The sequence below is a fragment of the Schistocerca nitens genome, chromosome 1 (genome assembly GCF_023898315.1).
Source record: "Schistocerca nitens isolate TAMUIC-IGC-003100 chromosome 1, iqSchNite1.1, whole genome shotgun sequence".
Taxonomy (NCBI): domain Eukaryota; kingdom Metazoa; phylum Arthropoda; class Insecta; order Orthoptera; family Acrididae; genus Schistocerca; species Schistocerca nitens.
The window spans coordinates 661,498,291-661,523,736 of record NC_064614.1 but is presented as its reverse complement, the minus strand read 5'-3'; the positions used below and the strand labels follow the sequence as shown (position 1 = coordinate 661,523,736).

Below are 25,446 nucleotides of genomic sequence, written 5' to 3'. Positions count from 1 at the left end.
TTGGCAGCCATTGAAGGAAGGATGTGCAACCAACTGCATCTTGTGGTGCACGGAACAAATTATGCCTGTGGTCTGGACTTCGAGGTTGTAATTGGATCATTTCAGCATACTGGCAGAGTATGGTGAGAAGACCAGCTCACAATTTGCAGCATTGTCGCTAGAACTGATCTGACCCATTGGTTGTGAGTCAAGTGGAGGTACTGAACCAGAGACTTCTACAAGGCAGGCTGTGACTTCCTCGACTTCCGCCTTAGGGTTGAGAGTTGTAGGGTTCCCCTAAATTGGTAAGGCATGCATTATACATCGGAGGCTGCTACCCAAGCAGCTGACTCTGTATGAGGTATACACAATGTTTTTTACTTTAGGCAACTCCCCAGCTAATCCATATAATAACAGCTGTAAATAACCCATAAGCATCAATCTAAGATCAAAAGGAATGCCTCCCACAGGTGAAAGTATTAAAATCCTAGCGGTTAACTGCCGAAGCATTCTCAACAAAGTCCATCTTTTTGAAGTGTTCCCAAAAAGCAGTGAAACTCATATAATACTAGATACAGAAAGCTGGTTGTAACCTGAAATTTATAGCAGTGAGATTTTGGGAGAAATTTAAGTGCATATCAAAAAGATAGGCATATGGGAAAGGGGTGTGGTATATTTGTTGCAATAGACAATGAACTCAAATCCACCGAGATAGGAATTGAAGTTACATGTGAGATTGATTGGGCAAGACTCAGAATCAGGTGCAGGCATAAAGTGGTAATTGGGCCCTTTTATCAGTCACCAGACTCTCCTCCTAATGTAACTGAAAATTTTAGATAAAACCTCAGTTTGCTTGTACGTAACTTCCGCAATCATTCTGTAAACATCAGTGGAGACTATAATCATCCTACAATCAGTTTGTAAAATCAAAGTTTTGTTAGTTGTGGGCATGATAAGACATCCTAAATGCCTTCTCTGAAAACTACCAAGTGCAGATAGTTCATAACCCCACTGATGGTGGAGGTATGTTGGGTCTAATGACAACAAATAGACTTATCTTTCTGAGGACCTCCACATCGAGGCTGGTACCAGTGACTGTGATTCTGTTGGCTAACAATGATTATGAAAGTACAAAGAACAACTAAAACAACCAGAAAGATATATATGTTCAGTAAACTAGATGAAAGCTCAGTGGTGTCATATCTCAGTGATGAACTTGAAAAATTGAGCACAGCGCAGGAGCATTTAGAGGAACTATGGCTCAAGTAAAAGAATAGTTGATCATGCACTGGTTAGATGCATACCCGGTAGAACAGTTGATAATGGGAGGGATTCTCCATGATATAGAATCACTGGAAAAAAGTTCTAAAGAAACAGATACTACTGCATAATGGGTGTAAAACAATGCATATGACTATAGATAGAGAGATGCTGCATAAAATGCATTTGGCTGTTACGAGAGCAATGCCTGAAGCCCTCAATGACTATCATTGCAGAATATTGTGAAATGGTCTTTCACAAAACCCAAAGAAATTCTGTGTGTTATGTAAAGGCTATTAGTGGCACTGATGTTGGTGTCCTGTCCTTTGTGAATCAGACAGAAACTGAAATTGAGGGTAGTAAAGCAAAAGGACAGTAGAAGTGATCCACAAAACTACTGCCCACGATAAGTGACATTGCTTTGTTCATATTTTGGGCTGAACATAATGAAGTACCTTGAACAGAATGACCTCCTTCATGCCAACTAGCATGGATTCTAAAACATCAAACATGTGAAACAATTTGCAATTTTCTGACATGACACACTGAAAGCTTGGATTAAGGCATTCAGGTAGGAGTATTTCTTGATTTCTGAAAAGCATTTGACTTGGTACCATAACTATGCTTATTGTCAAAAGTACGATCATATGGGGTAACATGAAATTTGCGATTGGATTGAGGACTTTTTGGTAGGGAGGATGCAGCATGTTATCTTGGATGGAGATTGAGTGTCAGATATAGAAGTAACTTTCGGTGTGCCCCAGGAAGTGTGTTTGGACCTTGCTGTTCACGTTGTATATTAATGACCTTGTGGTCGATATTAGTAATAACTTCAGACATTTTGCAGATGATGCAGTTATCTACAATGAAGCACTGTCTGAAAGAAACTGTATAAATTTTCAGTCAGATCTTGATGAGATATCAAAGTGGTGCAAAGATTGGCAATTTGCTTTAAGTGTTCAGAAATGTAAAACTGTGCACTAAAAAATCCTACGACCATAATACCAGTGAGTCACAGTTGGAATTGCCCAACCCTTACAAATACGTGGGTCTAACACTTCATAGAGATGTTAAATAGAATGATGACATAGGCTTAGTTGTGTGTAAATCAGATGGTATCGTGGCTCAAGTAAGTTGTAGACTTCGGTTTATTGGTAAAATACTGGGGAAGTGCAAATCATTCTTATGACCCATTCTAGAATGTTGCTCTAGTCTGCGGTACCTCTACCAAATAGGACTAATGGGGGCTTCATGAATGGTCTCAGATTTGCTTGACCCTTGGGAGAGTATCACAGGAATGTTGAAGAAGCTGAACTGGCGGGCTCTTGAAGATAGATGTAAAGATCCCGAGAAATTCTACTAACAAAGTTCCAAGAACCGTCTTCCAGTGATGTCTCTAGGTATATGCAACAACCGCCTATGACACATAGGTCACACAAAGCCACACACGTAGGTACCACAACAACAAGATTAGAATAATAACAGTACAACCACAGGCATTCAGACAATCATTCCTCCTGCACTCCTTACACAAATGGAATGATTAGAAACCTGATTAATTGGTAGAATGGGATCCACCCTCTTCCATGCACTTCACTGTGGTTAGCAGAGTATAGATGTAGCTGTAGAAGTACGATGCAATGTTCCTTCGGACATGCAAGGATGTCTCAAGGAACAGGCATTGCGGTCACTACAGTCATTATGATATATAGGACACATGTTTGCAGTTACGAATACAGTCAACAACTGTGAATTGCATGTCCAAAGGAACATTGCATCATACTTCTTACAAACATAGGCACTGCAGTATCATATTTTTCTGCCGCTATGAGGCTAGCAACTTTTGATTAAATGTCTCCCCTGTACCGGAATTACAGTAAGTGTACGAATGCAAGTTAATTATGTGTGGACAGCCACATTTGGAAGTTTGGGTCTGGTTGTGAAACATGCATGGATACCCAAAATGGTTTTAAGGTGATCCACTTGCAGCCAGCAGGAAATCCAGTTTCAAGTCCTGGTCAATTTTCAATGTTGTCAGCCCGTTCTGTAGTTATAGGTTGCCCATATTTGCTTAACCATTTTGCATATCATTCAGTCTCTTGTATTACCTCATGCCTGTTTTACTTTCAATGTTTTATTAGTTTATTTCTTTGCCAATTGTCTTCAATATCTTTGTCTTTTTGCCCGTTGGAGCCTCTGCTGGCTTCACTCTTTATCACTCATAGCTACCCATTAGTCTTCTGTTGTATTCCTTTTCCCTGTTTGTCACTTATTACCTAATGCTGCCTTTGATACTCTCTGTGTTAACCTGCAGTTCATGACCACAGAACTATTGTCCACATCTCTTGTTTTGCAGTTGAAAATTTGGTTTTGAAATCTCTGTCATATAATTAGGTAATGTATCTTAAACGTTGATTTAAGGTATCTTCCACTTATAAACCCATACTTCATTATTGTTAAACCAAGGGTAGTAATGATAAATTGCAAGCTGGGCAAAATTCTACGAGGCAGCTTCCCCTTTCTTTCATTTCTCTGAGTGTGTTTTCTCCTACGAGTGGAATTTTTCCTTCTCTTGCTTTTCCTATTGTCGAATTCCTGTTTCCAATGGCAATTTCAGCTCCCTTAACAATTGGAATAATTTCTTTTACCTTGTCATGTATTCTTTCTCTCTCTTCTTAATCTGTGGAGCTTGTAAATATACAGACATGTACTTCTGTTTTGGGTTTTGTTTCTATCTTGACTATGATAACATGATACCTACATTGTCTGGAGTATCTCACCTGCATTCCTATTTATTATTCATTGTAAGACCTACTCCTGCATTACCCCTACTTGATTTTATGCAGATTGAAGGGGCCGAGGCGTGAAACCCCCCCCCCCCCCCCAAGAAAAAGATGATTTTACTAAATATATTAATTTCCAGGTATCTTAGATAATTTTCAGAAAATAAAAGAGTGTTAAAACCATCTAAAATGAGAAAGATCTAGAAAACAACAAGCTATATATGCCACAGAACACTTTCTAGTTGCTCGTTTGAGAGCTAGTTCACGTGAATGTGTTTACAGCCTGAATGACTCCAGGGGACACTCCATTCACAGTCTGGTCATACCTGCTGTCAACAACAAATCCGACACTGTTCACAATTCCACAAATAAAACTGACACCTCAAGAAGTTTAGTAAGACAGGACAAGAAAGACACTCCACTAGGGGAAAAAAGAAAAAAAAAACATCATGACTAACTATTCCAAAAGTAGTTGGAAAAACAAAACAGGATTATTCTCATTTATAAGCTCGCATGTCTATAGTCAGCAGGTCTGTGTTCACATTCATAGTGCTGAGTGAAATACTGATAATAGTGAGCAGACAAATTGACTTAATATTGTATAAATTATTATTCTTGTAAGTTACACTAAAGTGATATTTGAAGTGTTACTGTAATATTTTTATAAAATGTTTATATATTCTGTTATTAAATTCAAGGCAACTGTGGTATATTGAAAGTGGGAGTGACAGCAAATTATATTTGGAGGAGGGAAAGGGGGAGGAGGAAGTAAGGAATTGTGATCCTGCCAGAACCCAACCAGCTGGATTCGTGCTTAATAACACTGTACTCAATGGACCTGGAGTCGTGTTCTTCCTGCAACTTCACATCCCTAATTCCCAGTATATCTAACTCCAACCAACATGTTTCCCTTTTCAAATTCTCTAATGTATTTGCCCTATTATGTTTTCCAACCTTCCACTCTGCGACCCGCAGAATTAATTTTTCCTCATGGAAATGTCTTGCTGAGTAGTCCTTGCTGGAGATCTGAACAGGAGACTATTTTACCTCTGGATTATTTAACGTAAGAGGATGCCTTCATCGTTAAACCATAGTATAAAGCTGAATGTCCTAAGGAAATAAAACAACTAGTTTCCCCTTGCTTTTAACTGTCCACAGTGCCAACAAAGTGAGGTTATGTTGGTTCTCATGTTACAACACCAAATCAGTCATCCAGACTGTTGCCCCTGTAAGTACTGTAAAGGCCGCCGCCACCCAGAAACCATGTGTTGGACACCTCTCCAATCTGGTCGCATCTGCCTTTCAGCTATTTGTATTATTTAGACATGTAAGCCACCCCACCATAGCAATCAGTGGTTCATGGGGAGGGGGATGGGAGAACTGTAGACTGAATAATCCACATTCAGAAAGATTCCTTGGTCTGTCTGTCTGTCTGTTTGTAGTTAGGTGTAGTGGTATGTACTGCCTTCTTTACACATTATCCCAGAAATTTGGTTGGAATAGTCACCCCATTAAATGGGCAGATGATCTAAAGAGGACCACCTTTAACCAGTGGTCAGTAGTAATGAAACTGTCATTCAGTGTGCGTGGGTGACTATCTGGAAATGTTGCTGTTGAAACACTGACACGGGGTTGTGCACCCAGTGTCCGAGTGAAGTGAGACCAACTGACTGCTGAGCCAAGGTTCTTAGAAAGTTTCCGTGCTACTCAATGAAAGAAGTTGTGTTGAGTCGATTTTTCTTGCTGCTTTTGACAAGTTTCAGTTAAGGAGTTTGAAAATTATCTCTTCCTCTTATCTCTGCAGTCAATGTACATATCTTATTTACTTGAGGTGGAATGGATAGTTTAACAGTCAACTTTACAGGGGACTGCCACGTAGTCTGCCCGGGGCCTATGTTGTGGTCCTGAAGGACTTCCTAATATTACTCAAACCCATCATGTGTTTAGACTAATACTTTTAACACATAGCAATTGTGCAAATCTGCTGCCACCATATCAAACATCACTATGCTAAAATGGGGAAATCACATTTACATAATAAATAAAATGAAACAATCGAAAATCCAAGATGGAATGTAACAATATTATGAAAGGAAAGTTGCTACTCACCATATAGTGAAGATACTGAGTCACAAATAGGCACAACAAAAAGAATCTCACAATTAAATGGTTTCAGCTGCCTGAGACTGTAGTTGTGTGTGTGTGTGTGTGTGTGTGTGTGTGTGTGTGTGTGTGTCTGTTGTTGATGAAGGCCTTAATGGCCAAAAGCTTTAATTCTGTTCTGCCCCTCTGCGACTCAGCATCTTTGCTACATGGTGAGTAGCAACTTTCCTTCTCATAATATTGTTACATAATAAAAAATTAGACAGACATACTTACCCAGTTAAATTTTAATGTAGTCCACTGTCATCTTTTCAGACACGCAAAGTTCTTCACAGCCCTAGTTAATCCTTCTTTATATTTTTGCTAGGCTAATATCATTCTTTTCTTTAAATTTGTATCTGGGTGGGCCAATGTTAAGAATGGGGGAAGGTTAGGCAGGATGCTTGTCCTGTTCTTCACACTGGTTGATAAGCATCCATTTTATGTAGCCAGTGGGAGAATAGTTGTAGGTAATCAACGAGAAGTGAGACAGCAGCTTAAAAGTTTTAATACTTAAAGTGAAAACTTCTGATATTCTTTTGAATTGGTTCCACACAATATTTTAGATTATGTAGCATGGGCAGAGATTGTGGTTACATAAGGACATAATAAATTAGCTCTATCTTTCTTTTTTCTTCCTTCCTTCCTTCCCCTAATACACCGCACATTTTGAGGTGGTATTACTATTAGTTTTCATGCATTTCTACAAAACATTGTTTCTCTGCTATTTTCTTATGACTACCTGAAATGTCACGCCTTCTTGCACTGCCAACACACCTCTTGATGGATAATGTCAACACTGAAATCCAACATTGCTCTGCAAAACTTGTGAGTAATTTTGTAGTCCCTCTTCTTAACTTTTGCCTGTGATTGACAACCAAATACTGGAACCCCAATTGATCAGGATTCTCATAGCTGACCCACCAGTCGACTACACTGTGCTTCAATCTTTCAATATGCATTATTGATCCTGATCAGCTTCAATAATAAGCACGTGCGCGCGCGCGCCCACCCACCCACCCACCCACCCACACACACACACACACACACACACACACACACACACCATTTATTCTGAAGAACAGGGATTCTTCCATCTGATTGATCATCAACCCGAAGTAATGACATCCTCCAAATGCTCACACGGACCAAAGAAATTTTGGATACATGCAGTGCGAGACCATATGGCATTCTGTGTGGACTGAGGCATAGTCCATACACAGTGATGCAGTCATTTGCTGCCGCAGTATTTTGGATAACCAGAATTAAATTAGATTGATATTAGTTTGACAGGGAGACAACCCCTGAGTTTATTTTCAAAATAAATTTTTGGAGATCTTATTCTATTGCTGCATTTACTTACCAGTTTACACTGATGGATGTAGGCAGGGTAATAACTTTGGCCAATCTATAGTCTTCCTTTTTTGTATCCTAAAGATCTACTTACTGTACCAGTTCACAGTTTGTGATGCTGAGGTATGCACTGAGGTAACAAAAGTCGTGGTATATCTCCTAATATAATGTCTGACCTTTTGTCTGGCATAGTGCAGCAACTCAACATGGCATGGACTCAACACATTGTTGGAAGTTCCTTGCAGAAATATTGAGCCATGCTGCCTCTATAGCCGTACATAATTGCGAAAGTGTTGCCAGTTCAGGATTGTATGCTTGAACTGACATCTCGATTACATCCTATAAATGGGATTCATGTCCGGTGACCTGGATGGCCAAATCATTCCCTCGAATTGTCCAGAATGTTCTTCAAACCAGTCATGAACAGTTGTGGCCTGATGACATGGCACGTTGTCATCCACAAAAATTCCATTGTTGTTTGGGAACATGACATCCACAAATAACTATAAATGGTCTCCAAGTAGGTGAACATCCAGAGGACCCAGTCCATTCCATGTAAACACAGCTCACACTGTTACAGAGCCACCTCTAGCTTGCACAATGCCTTGTTGACAACTTGTGTCCATGGCTTCATGGAGTCTGCAATACACTCGAAGCCTGTCATCAACTCTTGCCAACTTACATCTGGACTCATCTGATCATGCCATGGTTTTTCAGTTGTCTAGGATCCAACCGATATGGTCACAAGCCCAGGAGAGGCGCTGCGGGCGATGTCTTGCTGTTAGCAAAGGCACTCACACCCATCGTCTGCTGTTATAGCCCGTTAATGCCAAATTTTGCAGCACTGTCCTAATGGATATGTTCGTTATATGTCCCACGTTGATTTCCGTAGTAATTTCACAAAGTGTTGGTTGTCTTTTAGCACTGACAACTCTATGCAAATGCCACTGCTCTTGGTTGTTAAGTGGAGGCTGTCAACCACATTGTCTGTGTTGAGAGGTAATGCCTGAACTATGGTATGCTCTATGCTTGGCACACTCTTGACGCTCTGGATTGCAGACTCTTGAATTCCCTAACGGTTCCCAAAATGGAATGTCCCATGCATCTAGCTCCGATTACAATTCCACACTGAAAGTCTGTTAATTTCTGTCATGCTGCTGTAGTCACATAGGAAAGCTTTTCACATGAATCACCTGAGTAGAAATGACAACTCTCCCAATGCATTGCTCTTTTATACCTTGTGTATGCGATACTACCGCCATCTGTGTATGTGCATCTCTCTATCCCATGACTTTTGTCACATCAATGTATCCAACCTGTAGACCACTGTGGCAAATGAGATGCTGTACAGCCACACAGTTCCTCATCTGCTCAAATTTCCTGAGTGCACAATAAGCCATTCAATGCATGTACCCCAACCTGTCCAGTCCGTCTAGTACACATTTTGCCTTTGACATCTAGTGATGCAGGCGATATTGTGTGCAGGGTACCAGGACATCTAGTAATTACAGACATTGAACAATACACACAAAATAAAACTGTCCTACTTTCTGTAACCTTGCTGTTGAACAGCATCAAGCATCTTTGTAGTAGCTGGAAGAGGGGCGATAAACTGGGTTTGAATCTTACTTCCTGACCATGTGTTAGCTTCTTCTGGTTATTGAGTTGAAGTAAAGGGCCTTAGTTCAGCTCTGGATTGCGCACCATTCTTTGATGCACAGCTTTCTTTTGCAGTGAGAGGACCCAACAGTGTGCATTGCCTGTTGCGTTCAGATGTCAATATGCTGTGAAACTTAGGGATTTGCAGTTCTCTCATTCTCCCAGAGGTATTGGGAAGGATTATCTTGTGTGGTTTCTCAAAATATTATAACAGTCAAACTTCTTCAGTATTTATGTAGGCCTATTTTAAAAAGCTTTTGTAAATTTATTGCTTTCAGTACATTACTGATAAATTAGTGACGAGTTTCTGTGAACAGTTTATTTTGTAATGAAACTTCAAGTATAAATGTATAGATGGTAATGGTTGTGCTATTGTGTGCCCTTAGGATATACAAAACCAACAAACATCCTTGACCCTACCCAGATACTACAGCTCCTTAGCATTTAGGTTCTCATCTGTGTGGCAAATTAACCTCTCATTGGTCCTTAATACAAGTCTGTGCCATAACCAATGTCTATGGAGATGGTGATCTGCACCCAAGTTTAAAATTATTGAGAAAGTGTTCTTAATTAAGGTGTAGAGTACTGGAAAACTATGTTGTATAGGCTTGCTTGGGGGAAAAAAAACTATTTAGATGGAACACCAAACACTGACATTAGTTGTGAGAATAATGAAGAAATATTGAGCAGTTGCAATAAATTTAAGGGCTGAGCTATAGGAAGCATTTTGGTAGTACTCAGTGACCTGTATAGCTAGCAGAACAGCTGGTGTACAGTGACCAAGATCAAGGAGAAAGTATGTAATCCTATATACAATTTTTTTTTTTTTTTTTTTTTTTTTTTTTTTTTTTTTTTTGCAGCTGTGTAAAATAGCTAATATTACACGGTCCAGTCACATGTTTGATGTCAACATGCAATAACTACTCACAGGTGGCAGGTGGCAGCACTAGCAGTGGAGGGTATATAAATCATGTCGGGGGCTGTGGAAAACAGTGCAGTCATTGTTGTAATGTGGAAACGGATTGATTTATCTGACATCCATAAGGGCACGAGGTCCAAAAGGGTGGAAGCTAAGTTTGTAACCTGTGGTTAAAGTAATCCATGCATGACAAAATGATCCTATCTAAAACAGGTGCCAAGGCAACTGTGGCGCACCACAGGAATGATGGGGATGAACGATGGCTACAGAGACGTGTACAGACAAATAGACATGTAACTGTTGAGAAACTGACTGCCCAGATAAACCAAGGGGCTACCAACAGTGTGACCTCAGTGACTGTTTTGCAAATGTTGCATAAGGGCTTCTGCAGCTTGAGTCTGGTTAATCAGCAGTGGAGGCTGGAATTTGCATGCCAGTACCACAATTGGATGTCCGCTGAGTGGTGACAGATGGCCTTTTCAGATGAATCAGGTTTTATGCTCTACCAGACAGATGGCTGTTGACATGTATGGCCTTACAACAATCGTAAGAAGGATCCCAGCCAGAGTACGGAGTGTTAGGGTCTAGGGAATATTTTCATGGCATTTTCTGGGTGATTTCATCGTTCTGGAAGGTACAGTGAATCAATAGAAGTACGCATCTACCCATGGGGACTATATCCTCCCCCACCTGCAGTTTTTTTTTTTTTGTTGGCACAGTGGCATTGACCAGCAGGACAGTGCAACACATTGCACTGCTTGCATTGCACATTTGGGTTTAAAGGGCACCAGGATGAGTTTACTCCCCTGGCTACCAAACTTCCGAGCTATAAAACCCAATCAAGAATCTGTTCGTGCCATGGATCTTCAATGGAGAAACCTAGTGCAGCTGGTGTGGCACTGAAGTCAGCACGGCTCCACATCCCTGTCAGGACTTCTCAGAACATCACAGACTCTCTTTCTGCATGTCTGTGCTGCAAAAGGTGGTTATTCAGGCTTTTGAGGTGTTGTCACATTAATGTGACTGCACTGTGTGTGTGTGTGTGTGTGTGTGTGTGTGTGTGTGTGTGTGTGTGTGTGTGTGTCAGTAACAGAGAAAGAAATGATACCATCTCTGATGGTACGAGTCATTGGGGGCATGTTGCATTTGTTATTTAGCAAGCTTTTGATAGCTTAAGAATAATGTTGGAATATGTTCAAACTGGAGATTGATGGGTTGCAGCTTTGTATTGAAAGAGAACAGATGAAATATGATGTCAGGGTGGTTTTGGGTCCAGTTTCTCAAGTAGTTATTTATCAGAGGGAGATACTGCTCCAAGCAAATGAATATCTCTGATGCTGCTCCATTATGCGGAGATCTTGTGTGTGCTTCTAGGAAACACATATTTTGAGAAACCAAGATAACCTGCCACGTGTATTCTCATTTCGTCAGTCTGGTTACACAGTGCACTACCAGAGAGGGAGCAAATATTTGACAGGATTCGCAGAAAAACCGAAACTTGAAAACTACCTAACATTACCAACAAACTAAGAATAAGAATAAAAATTACCCAGTGCAATTTGTGGTAAATTTCAAATGCAATTATGATATCCAGTACACAGTTCACGTGGCACCTTAATACAGACTGTAGTAAATTCTCGATAGGATACATACTCAACAAAATGACAAACAAAAATTGCTTTACCAACTGATCAAGCTAATACACTATTGTCATTGAAGCAGAGTCTTTCTTAGACCACGTGTTTTCTAGAACTTATTGTAATATTTAATTTTTTGGTAATATTTCATTTCCCCCTTCTATAATATGCCCTTTAATGATATGTGTTCAATACTTCCTATGCTGACAAGTCCTTATGTATATTGAAATTACCCATTGTCATTCTTTTCTAGTTTCCCAATATTGGAGAGTTGTTGCTGCGGCGGATTGTTATTCAGTTCAGACGTGGCTTCAGAAGAAATGATAAAAGCACATGCATTTCAGCTGTAACATTCATCGCACATCTTGTTAACCAGAGAGTGGTAAGTCAAACATAGAGTTAATGTGCATGATCAATACTGCCTGGTTTCGAGTCCCCTTCTCTGTTCTCCTCCTGTAGTGATTTTTGAATGATGTATTCACTATTACTAGCTGAAATTTATTGCAGAACTCAATATTTCTCCTCTCTCATTTCTAGTACAAAAACTGTATCCCTCTGTAACTCTGTTTCGTATTCTTTCTCTTACTATGGCATTCCAATCTCCTATTTTATTTTATATTTACATAGTGAATTACACATTCAATATCACTGTATATAGTCTCTATCTTGTCTTTGCTTTCGGCATGCATACCTGAACTATTGTTTTGGGTGTTGGTTTATTGTCAGTTCTGATGAGAGTAAACCTATCTTTTCCATATAAAGCTACACCTCAAGGAATACTTTAGAAGATACATACTCATACTTAAAATTATGGTAGATAAGATATTTCTCTTATCCAGAAAAGCTTCTTTTTACTATTGCCAGTCCATATGTTACATTCTCTTCACTTCTATCATCAGTTATTTTACTGCTTAAATAGCAAAACTCATCTACTACCAGGTGGTTATTATAAAAGTACAGCTACTCATGGTGGTCATATGTCAAGGGAACATGGTGGTGATTATCATATGTCAATGGAACTTGGTAGATATGCTAATGTGTTTATGTGAAACCAGTTTATGCTGGAAAAAAAAATAGTTCTAAATTGTGCAAATATGGCCCAATACAGCATCTCATTGACATTTTTGGTGCTCATATTGAACAAATTGTCTAACTGGTAGTTAATAATACAATCAGCATTATGCCTTTCTTAGTTGTTCAGCCTTTTATCCCATTCCTAATCCATTACATATGGAAACATTTCTGTACAGCTTTCTTGCCCTCACAATGCCTGATTTGCACATGGTGGCCAAAATTGGAACTACTTTTTTCCAGTATAAATTGCTACCTCATTAACACATTAGAACATCACTAAGTTTTGCTGCCATACAATAATTACAGCCCACACTGGACCTCTGTGAGTAGCTGCACTTTAATTATAACCACTGAGTACTTTTACTGTCTCATTTTCTGATATCCTTCAGAATCATCTATTTTAATTTTACTACACTTCATTACTCCTGTTTTCAAATCTTTTCAAGATGCTGTCCATTCTGTTCCAAGTTCTGTGTTGCCTGACTGACAAACCTTGTCAAGGTCATCTACAAGAACCTCTTTTACATTCCCGAAAATGTTGGACACTACATCTATATATCAAATTGACTTTGACTGCTATATTGCAAAGTCATCAGGTTGGACCCACTGAATTGATACTGAACAAGCCAGCAAAATGGTTAGGTGCTGGACTCCCATTCAAAAGAACAGCAGCTGAAATCTTTGTCTGTCTATCCATGTATAGGTTTATTGTGATTTCCCCCAACCCATCTAAGGAAAGTGCTGGAATGGTTCCTATGAAAAGGATGTGTTTGATTTTTTCCCCGTGTGTGTGTGTGTGTGTGTGTGTGTGTGTGTGTGTGTGTGTGTGTGTGTGTGCCAGCCAGGTATCCTCACGCCAGTGGTGTGATATTTGGCAAGCTGACTTACTATGATTTTCAAGTGAGCTGATGATTGATTTGTCTTCTGCTGGGTGCTGTCTTACATTCTCACTCCCTCCCTCTATCGAGCTCAGTACTGCGGTACCTGTGAGCAGCTCCACTGGCTAGGTGAAAGGGAAGTGTACTGCTGACGCACTATTCACAATTCTCAGCTCCACTAGCTAGTTGGAGGGAAGTACGTTACTGGCACACTATTCACGGTTCTCAGAATCCATGCCACCATCACACGGATCGGGATGCCGCTGGTGCATAAGGAGCATGTCTATGGGTTGTGGTATGACCTTTTCAGTTGGCAGACAGTCATCATGCATTGAACTTGCACAATGCTGGTTCCCAAGCCTTACTTAACTGGAAACCCCTGTCTTATTTATCTGCTCATCACCTCTGCAGATTCTTTTCAAACAAAATTTCAGAATGTGGTGCCATTTTTTAACAACTTGATAACATTGTAATTCATGATACGTCAATTGTAGCATTGTTCCACCACAGCTGACATGGTTGGTGCTTATCAATGTGACACATTCTGTGTTGTTTTGGTGGTAGGGATGTTTGTCAGGAGACTGGTTTAATGCAGCTCTCTGTACTAGTCTGTGTGTCTATCCTGTGCAAGAATATACATTTCTGCATAACTATTGCAAACTAAAACCATTTGAACCTGCATATTGTAGTCAAGTTTTGGCCTACCTTTGCAAACATGCATGCAGGGCATTTGGGGAGGGACGCTGTAGATGGCACCCAATCCATGCCTTATGGCAATCACCTAGGCATTCTTACTACATAGACAACTACTCTTGCCAAAGAGACAACTGAGCAACCAGCCCAACGTGATAGGGTCTAAGCACCCCAAGATTGGAGGACTCACAAGGGTAAGCCAAAGTGTAGGTGCTTATCCTTTTTCGGATACTGAGAAATGACTATCACCAAATGCTTATACGTTTTGGATACTGAGAAATGACTATCAAACCAGGTGGGCATTGTGGCTGGTTGGTGCCTATGGATACAAACCACAACTGGAGTAGGTGGTATGATAGCAGACACCTTGCAAATAAAAATAATTAAATTTACACCAGACACTGGTCGTTTAGGACTGGCCATTTCAGTGACTAGCAAGAGAAAATTTAATGTGGGCATAATCTTAGATATAAGTAGGTGTATCAAAGAAAGTTAGAACTGATTTATTACAAACCTAATGATCTGTTTCTTGTAACAACTCCATACTGGCAACCGTTTAAGTACTTGATGGGTTCCATAGTTATACTTTGGGCAGAGGGACAGGCTAGGAAACCGGGGACCAAACTATCAACTCAGTATTTAGTTTGCACTAGAATTGATGGTGATTCCTTCACAACAGTGGGTTGTATGACTAAAAGAAGAGAACATTCTATGGAGAAGATCGGAGCAAAAGAAATGTTCTGAGAAAGTTCTCAATTTCATATGAATAAAAAATTTGAAGCATATTCACTGGTGAAGGATTTATTTCTCACTATCTCCCCTGCTCTTTGAGAAGGTTCTCAGTGTGTGTCATCTGCTGCATCCAACACAGAATGCATGCATAATCCTACATTTCGTTCAGCTCATTCAAATAGGCAAACTATTCAGTGTAGAAATATCGAACTGGTATCGCATGTTCTGGAAGAGTTGTACTAGGTTTTGATATGATATTAGTTTTATGTACAGCATCCAGTTACTAAGACAACTTAGGAACAGTTGATGAAAATTCATTTTTCAACGATGTTACGAATTTTTGACATGCGGGAAACTGTTTTGTTATTGAAGTTAGATGAACACATTATGGAACGAAACCTTGAGAATACATCACCTTTTCATCTACTGCCAACTGGAACTCTGTGAGTGTTTTCTAATATGAGATAATTTTGGTTAAATTTGATGCACAATGGTCCGCTCATGCATCAAGTACTTAAGCAGTTGCTGGTATGGGGTCATTACAAGAAACAGATCACTAGGCTTGTAATAAATCAGTTCTTATTTTTCTGATACACCTACTTATTTCTAACTTAACAAAATATAAGATTTATGCTGTGAGAAAACACGATGAAGACCATCTGAAAATATCGTGACACAGTTGTCTGGTGTATACCTAAGTCTTCGCTGACGCCAGTCTGAAAACCTGGTTTGTTAAATAGCCCAGAAAGGTTTTCATTTTTTGTATTGTTGGAAAGGTCATCCTCTCTTCTTTCATGATTTTTGGGAAGGCAGTTTGCCAGCCAAATAATTTTTTTATTGTTACATGTGTAAACAAAGTATGCTACAAAGCTCACTTCAGGAGATGAAGAATGTTCTCCCTGTGTGAAAAACTTCTCTAGTTTTATTTGTATGAACTTGGAAAATGTTCTTCATGTTGAGCAAGTTCCTCCCATCTGTTTACTCAAGCTGAGAACATTTTCAGGTGAAGGTATAATCTGTGACACTCTTTATTCATATAAATCTGAGAATATTTTCTGAAATTTCAAGAATAAATTACATTCTCAGTTTTATTCATATGACCCAATGAAGCCACTGATTTTTGTGGAGAATATCAAAACAGTTCAGTAAAGCAGATGTGGAAACAATGCGAAATGAATTCTAGTGGTCACTGGAACCCAGTCTCAAACACTCCAAGCATGTTTCAATGTAGGATATATGAGCTGAGTAATGCAACCAGATTCATAACAGTTATCATTTATTGAACAATTAGTCAAAAAGTTTTGGAATAGCACCCTACTGCTTTGACACATTTCTGTAGCTGATGTTTTCAGGCCTGGAAGGCCTTCTCCGTGATGTCGGTTACATCCAACGTAATGTGAGCCTGGATGTTTTCAATTCCAGTGTTTATTTTTCAGGCCTCCTTTTAAGTGAGGGAAAAAAAGTCTGGGAGAGCCAGGCCTGATCTGTAGAGAGGATGGAGAAACTGTGGGGTGTGAGTCGTAGCCAAAAATGAGCTAACCATGAAGACACTGTGTTGTGACGCATTGTCAAGATGCAGTTTCCACCTCCTCTCATTCTTGAAGTTGCTTCACCAGCTTGCAACTCTTCTTTTCAGCTTTTGAGGACTTCTAAATAGAAAAGTGCATTCACAGTGATCCCTGTAGGTACAGATCCGTAGTGGACATTGCCTCTGACAAGAAGACAATGAATGTGGTTGTGATCTTGGACTTTCTCATTTGTGCCTTCTTGTGGCAGGTTTTGGGGTGTGTTGCTCTGAACTCTGCCTTTCTCATCTCTGGGTCATACTCAGAAATCCACGCATCACCAGTCATGACTGAGTTTAAAAAATCAGGGTCATTTTCACACATTTCCAAGAGTTCTTGTCAATGGAGCACTTGCATGTCCTTCCATTAATCAGTCAACACTTTTAGGACATGTTTGGTAGTCACCTTCTTAATGTTCAAATCTTCGGTTACAATGTGATGAACAGTTATTTTAATAGATAGTGTAACATTGCTATACAGAACAATTCATTACGCTGTGTTGCGTAACCTCAAAACGAGGTTCACAACAATGCACGTCCTGACTCTCCAGCAGCTTAGAGGCGACTGAGGTTGGGCACATTTTGAAAGTAACAACACCCTTCACTTTGCATTGCAGGTTAAAGCACAGTGTGGTGTACTGTTGCATCAGGGAAAAATTTGTTGTATTACTTACGGTATTCCCCTCCACAAAAGCCATGATCCCAGAGGTCTGCTGCTCCAGTCTGACAAAGAACTCTGAGAAAACCTAAAATGCCTGTGTTCATTTTGTACAATGTCTACAGAGGGACCCAAAGGGAACAGGATTTATGCACGTTCTTTTGTACTGACGTTGAAAGGATATCTTGCCAGAAAAAGAGTCAGGGTTTATAGATGTAACGTTAAGATCTATGTCCCACAGGCCTGTTGTTATTGTTGTGGTCTTCAGTCTTGAGACTGGTGTGATGCAGCTCTCCATGCTACTCTATCCTGTGCAAGCCTCCTCATCTCCCAGTACCTACTGCAGCCTACATCCTTCTGAATCTGCTTAGTGTATTCATCTCTTGGTCTCCCTCTACGATTTTTACCCTCCATGCTGCCCTCCAGTACTAAATTGGTGATCCCTTGATGCCTCAGAACATGTCGTACCAACCGATCCCTTCTTCTAGTCAAGTTGTGCCACAAACTCCTCTTCTCCCCAATTCTATCCAATACCTCCTCATTAGTTATGTGATCTACCCATCTAATCTTCAGCATTCTTCTGTAGCACCACATTTCGAAAGCTTCTATTCTCTTCTTGTCTAAACTATTTATCGCCCATGTTTCACTTCCATACATGGCTACACTCCATACAAATACTTTCAGAAACGACTTCCTGACATTTAAATCTATACTCAATGTTAACAAATTTTTATTCTTCAGAAACGCTTTCCTTGCCGTTGCCAGTCTACATTTTATATCCTCTCTACTTCGACCATCATCAGTTATTTTACTCCCTAAATATCAAAACTCCTTTACTACTTTAAGTGTCTCATTTCCTAATCTAATCCCCTCAGCATCACCCGATTTAATTTGACTACATTCCATTATCCTCGTTTTGCTTTTGTTGATGTTCATCTTATACCCTCCTTTCAAGACACGGTCCATTCCGTTCAACTGCTCTTCCAAGTCCTTTGCTGTCTCTGACAGAATTACAATCTCATCGGCGAAGCTCAAAGTTTTTATTTCTTCTCCATGGATTTTAATACCTACTCCGAACTTTTCTTTTGTTTCCTTTACTGCTTGCTCAATATACAGATTGAATAGCATCGGGGAGAGGCTACAACCCTGTCTCACTCCCTTCCCAACCACTGCTTCCCTTTCATGCCCCTTGACTCTTATAACTGCCATCTGGTTTCTGTACAAATTGTAAATAGCCTTTCGCTCCCTGTATTTTACCCGTGCCACCTTCAGAATTTGAAAGAGGGTATTCCAGTCCACATTGTCAAAAGCTTTCTCTAAGTCTACAAATGCTAGAAACGTAGGTTTGCCTTTCCTTAATCTAGCTTCTAAGATAAGTCGTAGGGTCAGTATTGCCTCACGTGTTCCAGTATTTCTACAGAATCCAAACTGATCTTCCCCGAGGTCGGCTTCTACTAGTTTTTCCATTCGTCTGTAAAGAATTCGCGTTAGTATTTTGCAGCCGTGACTTATTAAACTGATTGTTCGGTAATTTTCACATTTGTCAACACCTGTTTTCTTTGGGATTTGAATTATTATATTCTTCTTGAAGTCTGAGGGTTTCGCCTGTCTCATACATCTTGCTCACCAGATGGTAGAGTTTTCTCAGGACTGGCTCTCCCAAGGCCATCAGTAGTTCTAATGGATGTTGTCTACTCCCGGGGCCTTGTTTCAATTCAGGTCTTTCAGTGCTCTGTCAAACTCTTCACGCAGTATCATATCTCCCATTTCATCTTCATCTACATCCTCTTCCATTTCCATAATATTGTCCTCAAGAACATCGCCCCTGTATAGACCCTCTATATACTCCTTCCACCTTTCTGCTTTCCCTTCTTTGCTTAGAACTGGGTTTCCATCTGAGCTCTTGATATTCATGCAAGTGGTTCTCTTTTCTCCAAAGGTCTCTTTAATTTTCCTGTAGGCAGTATCTATCTTACCCATAGTGAGATAAGCCTCTACATCCTTACATTTGTCCTCTAGACATCCCTGCTTAGCCATTTTGCACTTCCTGTTGATCTCATTTTTGAGATGTTTGTATTCCTTTTGTCTGCTTCACTTGCTGCATTTTTGTATTTTCTCCTTTCATCAATTAAAGCCTATGTGTCTGTTTTGGTCATATGTCATCCCATTGTGCATCAGAACTTGTTTGTGGAAAAAAGTATGGCAGAACTCCATATGACAATTGATTCTGTGAATTACCTCAATTGTGCACAAACTACCCAAACCATTACCTTCCCTGGTCACAAGGTTACCTGATATTTAAAAAGGAAAACTAGGTGCAGGAGTATAAATTGTTTGATTTCCTGTCATACCTCAAAATCTTGAAGAAATTTAGTGGCTTCATTGAAAAAAATTGCAAACGTTTCATCTTGCACCTTCTCCTCTGTTCAAAAAAGTAGGATACATCTACATCCATACTCTGCAAACCTCTGTGAAGTGCATGGCAGAGGGTGCATCCGACTGACCCAGTCATTAGGATTTTTTTACACACTGAGTGTGGGATGAACAATTCTTTCAATGACTTTGTGTATGCTGTAATTAATATAATCTTGTCCTTATGATCTCTATTGGAGCGATGTGTGGGTGTTGTAGTATATTCCTAGAGTCATCATTTAAAGCCAATTCTTGACACTTTATAGGTGGGCTTTCTTGGGATACTTTTCATCTATCTTCAAGAGTCTACCAGTTTAATATCTTTAGAATACCTGTGACAGTCTCCCATGGATCAAACAAACCTGTGACCATTCTTGCTGCCATTTCTGAATATGTTCAGTATGTTCTGTTAGTCTTATCTGGTATGGGTCCCATACACTTGAGCAATATTCTAGGTTGGGTCACAGAACTGATTTGTAGCAATCTCCTTTGTAGACTGATTTCATTGCCTCAGAATTCTGCCAAAAAAGTAAAGTTTCAGGTACCCACACAAAACTGCAATCAGTGAGCAAAAGAACTATGAGTATTATGCTGTAGAACCCTTGCATAGAGAGAGAGAGAGAGAGAGAGAGAGAGAGAGAGAGAGAGAGAGAGAGAGAGAGAGAGGGGGGGGGGGGACCTGTTGTAACTGTGGAGTTAGTATGTTTATTCACTTGCTTGAAATTTTGTAGTTTACTGCATTGAGCTCAGCCCATCTTTGACAAACTGGTAATTGCAGGCGAGTGCTAGCCTGTTTGGCCCATTGAGCTGTTGACTGGAGAACTGCATACTAAGGACTGTTGGGGTTTTTGGTACCATTCCATGCTGCTTGCAGGTTTTACAAATGGTCCACTTCCTTTCATTAATAGACCATTACTTTGGTGATCAACAGCTTTTGCTACAGAGAATCTTGTATACCTACATTAAAAAAGAGAATGGATAAGAAGAAATGTATTTTCCACATGTGAAGCATTGCAGTTTTTAAACTGTGTTTCTGAGCATGTTACAAGATAAAGTAACAACAAAAATATCTCTTGATCCTATGTGGAAGGGAAAAAAGCACTGTTGTTCCAGTGAATCAGCCATAATTTTCACCCTTATTATTTGGAAATGTTATAAAATACTGTATTTCATTTGGAGCTCCAGTGTTAAAATTCATTGTAATGAATAGCTACCATGTTACTGAACATGTAACAGTCTTTTTTTCATGCCATATTGTATTTTTTTAAATGTCTGATGTTTACAGTGGACACAGAGCTAAATTATGTGAATCTGTAGTATAATCTATTTTGGTTTATCACAGCTTCTTTGTAATTTTTCTTGAGCAATTACATACATGTAGCTAATTGGGTAGATTACTAACAGTGACTTTTAAAGCAAAAGTACTTATCTATTTGGTGAGTGACCTTTTTTTATAGAAATTGTATTACTTAGTCAAGGAATATGTGCAGATGCAGTAAGAGTACCCTGTGATGTTTTCTTTCTTTTTTTCTATCATATTAAAATGGAGTTTCTTTTTCTTTCAAAATGAAGTGTTTTAAAGAAGATTGGTTGTAATAAATTTTGACCTGTTGTTGTCAGCAAACAGGAGAACTTCATGTTTACTAAGGTATCATAAGGAAAAAACCTTTTTTGTTGCCACTGTTTGCATGTTTAATGGGGCATGTCAATATTTACAACAATGTTTTAATCTAGGAATGTGTTGTTACTTTTGCAGGCTCATGAAATATTAGCACTGGAAATCCTTACATTGTTGATTGAAACACCAACTGATGATTCTGTTGAAGTAGCAATTGCATTTCTCAAAGAATGCGGCATGAAGCTAACAGAAGTATCCAACAAAGGAGTTCTTGCCATCTTTGAGATGCTTCGTAATATTTTACATGAAGGACATCTAGAAAAAAGGGTTTGTATTTTTACAGTATAACTTCCTTTATTGCGCAAAAAAGAATATTCAGTTCAGAAAATTGATAAAATCACAAATAGATAGAAAGACTGGCCATTACTTATGTTGTAGATGGATGTATACTCTGCAAGCCACCTTTCAATATGAGGTGGAGGATTTCCTGGTTTCACTTTCTGTTCCAATTGTGAATGACATATGAAAAAAATAGCACTCAATAAGAGCTAAAACTTTTCTCATTTTTCATTCATCATTTTGTAACAAATTGTGACAGTCATCAGAATTTGATGAACCTGTAACAAAATGAATCACTCCATTTTGGATGTTTTCTAACTACTCTATTAATCATTTATAGTAAGGGTTGCAGAGGGATGAGGAATTATCAGAAATTGGTTGAATAAGATTTTTTACTCTCTGTTGGGTGACTTTTGTCGATTTTCTATTATGCAGTCAGTCATCTCAGTATCTGTTGTTTCATAATTTGTACAATGGAAGAGTGAAACCATACCAAAATCTTCTGTTTGTTAAACAGCATGCTTACATAGTTTTATATTATCCAATTCTAACATACTATCAATCAGCAGTAAAGAATCAGTAATAGGTACCTTAATATAGTGCAACTACTGTGTGTAACTTTTAGTTGGTAGTCTGCACCATAGTCCTGAATCGGCAGAAGTTGATAGACGTTGGAATGCTTCCGCTGACAGTCATTTTTTTTTTTGTTGCAATCAACACTAGGTTGCCGACCATATTGTGTGAGGTAGCTATTGTCTGTTATTGTTTTGCAGTTTACTGTTCTGGGTAGTTTTTATTGTGCAGTACATTACCAAAATGAGTGATGAGTAGTTTTTGGTACATCCCATGCGTTACCTACAATCGCAGAAGGCCTGCTGTTGAAAGGAAATCAATGCAACGCAGCAATGCTGCCAAAACTGTTTTGTGTGCTACTTAATGCTGGAAAACAGAAAGGGGACGGAAGGAATTGCTTCACTCCGTCTACAGATCTTTGACGATAGCTGCTACTTGCACAGGACAAAGTGTGCATAGCATTGGGATGTTCAAACTGTTTCCAAGAAACACACTGGCAAATCACCAAAAATATCTGGGGAAAAAAGATGAGTTTGCATTCCAGATGTTTTGTTCTTGAACACTTTGAAGGCTCCCTCTATTTTGCATGAATTACTTTATATTGCACCTTTCATTACTGCCATATTATTTGTATGGAAATGCCACTGATTATTGTCTTATTTCAAAATACATTCATGGTACAGTACAGCCCCACTGTTGACAAAATTATCTTCAATACAGTCACATCAGATGCAACAGAGGAAGAATAAGACACATAAACAGAAGACCTTGACGGTAAAAGTGAATGACTACATGGTTTAAAGTGTTTTTACAAAAGTATGACAGCTTCAACAAATGAAAAAAAATACCATTCATTTTATTTCTGTTTCATACTGTTTCCTTTCCTTGGATTAGTGTACACAATTGCTGCAGTTAGAATATTCATTAACCATATTAATGCATAATACAGTTTCAGGTTCACTTGCAAACAACATTTAAAGCGATTTTTATCTGTGCATTACTTCTGCTTTTGGGCAAACACGACATGCTGCTTGTGGTGAGAACACTGCAGATGGTAAGCATGGCTGCCCCCCTCCTCCCCCCCCTGACTTCTCATCCTTTGTCAGCCTATGTGGAAGAGTGGGCTTGCTTCTCCCTCTAAACTCTTGTCATTGTACATAGCCCTTGAAAGTTTCTGATATACCGTATTTACTCGAATCTAAGCTGCACTTTTTTTCTTGTTTTTGTAATCCAAAGAACCGCCTGCGGCTTAGAATCTAGTGCAAAGTAAGCAGAAGTACTGAAAAATGTTGGTAGGTGCCGCCACAACTAACTTCTGCTGTCGAATATATGTAGTGCTTCACAGGCATGCTTTGCAGGCACAAAGATAAATACTGGCGCCAAAACCTCTGTGTCAGTAAATAAATTTAAAAAAAGGTGGAAGACAAGCTTTTTTTCTCCGCCCCGAGTTTCGACCACTGCATTTTCATAAATTATCCAACGAAGAAAATACAAATTAAGTATAGTTCATCTTCGAATTTAGCAGCATTTCAATGTACTACGAAAATCCAACTGGCGAGACTGTTTGGGATGTTTGTCAATATGGCCAACTCTTATGTTCTGAATTTTTTCTTACCTGTGAGAAGAGATGGTTGCTAATAGGAACTTTTATGAATTGTGAATCACATGCAATATTTTCTTCACCATAAGAATAATACGAATATAAACATTTTGCCATGTATTCTTTCGTGTTTGCTGCTATCTCATTTAACCTGTCTGCCTAATTAACTATGAAACTAGAGTGAGACAACAGCAAACGCATATACATATCATGTCATGTTTATATTCGTATTATTCTTGTGCCTAATAGTGATACAGTCAGAAATGAAGCACGGCAATTGACTAGATTTTAAAATCTAAGATGACTCTAATTTCTGTGCAGAATGTAATGTACTAAAGAGCCGTCTGCAAAGATTTTCAAACGGAGAAAAATTTTCTCTAAACTCTCGTTCAGAACATCTTCTATCATATGCATTCTATTATTTGGTTCTTGTTGATCATTATCAAAGAAAGCAGTCTCTTGCCATTGTTTTGCTAATGAGACGATTCTTCTCTCTTTCTTTTCTTTTAATTGTAAGCGGCGGTAGCATGCACAAAAGCAAGCCATGCCGCGAGCGGCAACAGGCTGTAAACACAGAATGCAACAAACAATGCATGACACAGTATAGTAATACATTTTTAGCTTAGAGTGACGTAAACACCTATAACAAAGAGAACGGCACTTATCATATCAAAGAAAAATAAGCAATCAATTCAAACCAGACGAAGCACGTGAAAAAGGGAGGGCACCCGTATAAATATGGACGGAGTGCCTGACGCATAGCAATGGCTACCTGGTATAGCTTAACTGCTAAGCTTACGACTCGAACCGAACTACTGTAGCTGTATCGTCATTCATTCGACCTAAATTGTGCCTCATATTACAGTGGACCAACATTGTTTCGATTTGGAGGTGCGGCCTAAAACTTTTTTCTCCCCTTGAATTTCGAGTCTCAAATTTCAGGTGCGGCTTAGATTCGGGAAAATTTTTTTCCTTGATTTCGAGTCTCATTTTTCAGGTGCGGCTTAGATTCGAGTGCGGCTTAGATTCGAGTGCGGCTTAGATTCGAGTGCGGCTTAGATTCGAGTAAATACGGTAGTAACGCCATATGTTGAAAGGGTTCTGAAGCCTGTAACTTTGCCTTTTGCGACTACGCTCTTTCCATTTGAGTTACCCATGCATGACTCACGAATTGTCCATACAACTTCAGTTCTAGCAGTACCTCTCTCCTACTTTCCAAACATCACAGATGTTATCCTGAATACTTCATTAGACTAGCACTTGTGGAAAAAAAAGGATATCACAGGGAAATGGTTTGGCCACAACCTAAGGGTTGATTCTACAAAGAATCTTTCACACAAAGCAGATTGATTGCTGTTAAGAAAATTGCTGGCAGATTACAACTATATGTCAGACCAGGAACCGAAGCCAGAACTGTGTTATTTGTAGGCAGTGCTCCTATAGACTGACCTATCTGAGCATGTCTCACAAACTGCCTTCATAGCTTTATTTGTACCAGTAACAAGGTCTTACTTTGCATGAGAACATGGTGTTTGGAGAGCAGAAGCTGAGTTACTGGTAAAACTGAAGCTAT

General features: G+C 39.3%; 1 protein-coding gene across 1 annotated transcript in view; it reads left to right on the top strand.

Moving 5' to 3' along the window:
- Nucleotides 1-25,446, top strand: part of LOC126259146 (pre-mRNA-splicing factor CWC22 homolog) — a 137,282-nt gene that overhangs the window by 12,770 nt on the left and 99,066 nt on the right. The window contains exons 2-3 of the mRNA XM_049955696.1: nt 11,986-12,114; nt 21,500-21,688. Of these exons, the coding sequence (XP_049811653.1) occupies nt 11,986-12,114; nt 21,500-21,688 (318 nt within the window). The remainder of the gene's footprint in view (nt 1-11,985; nt 12,115-21,499; nt 21,689-25,446) is intronic.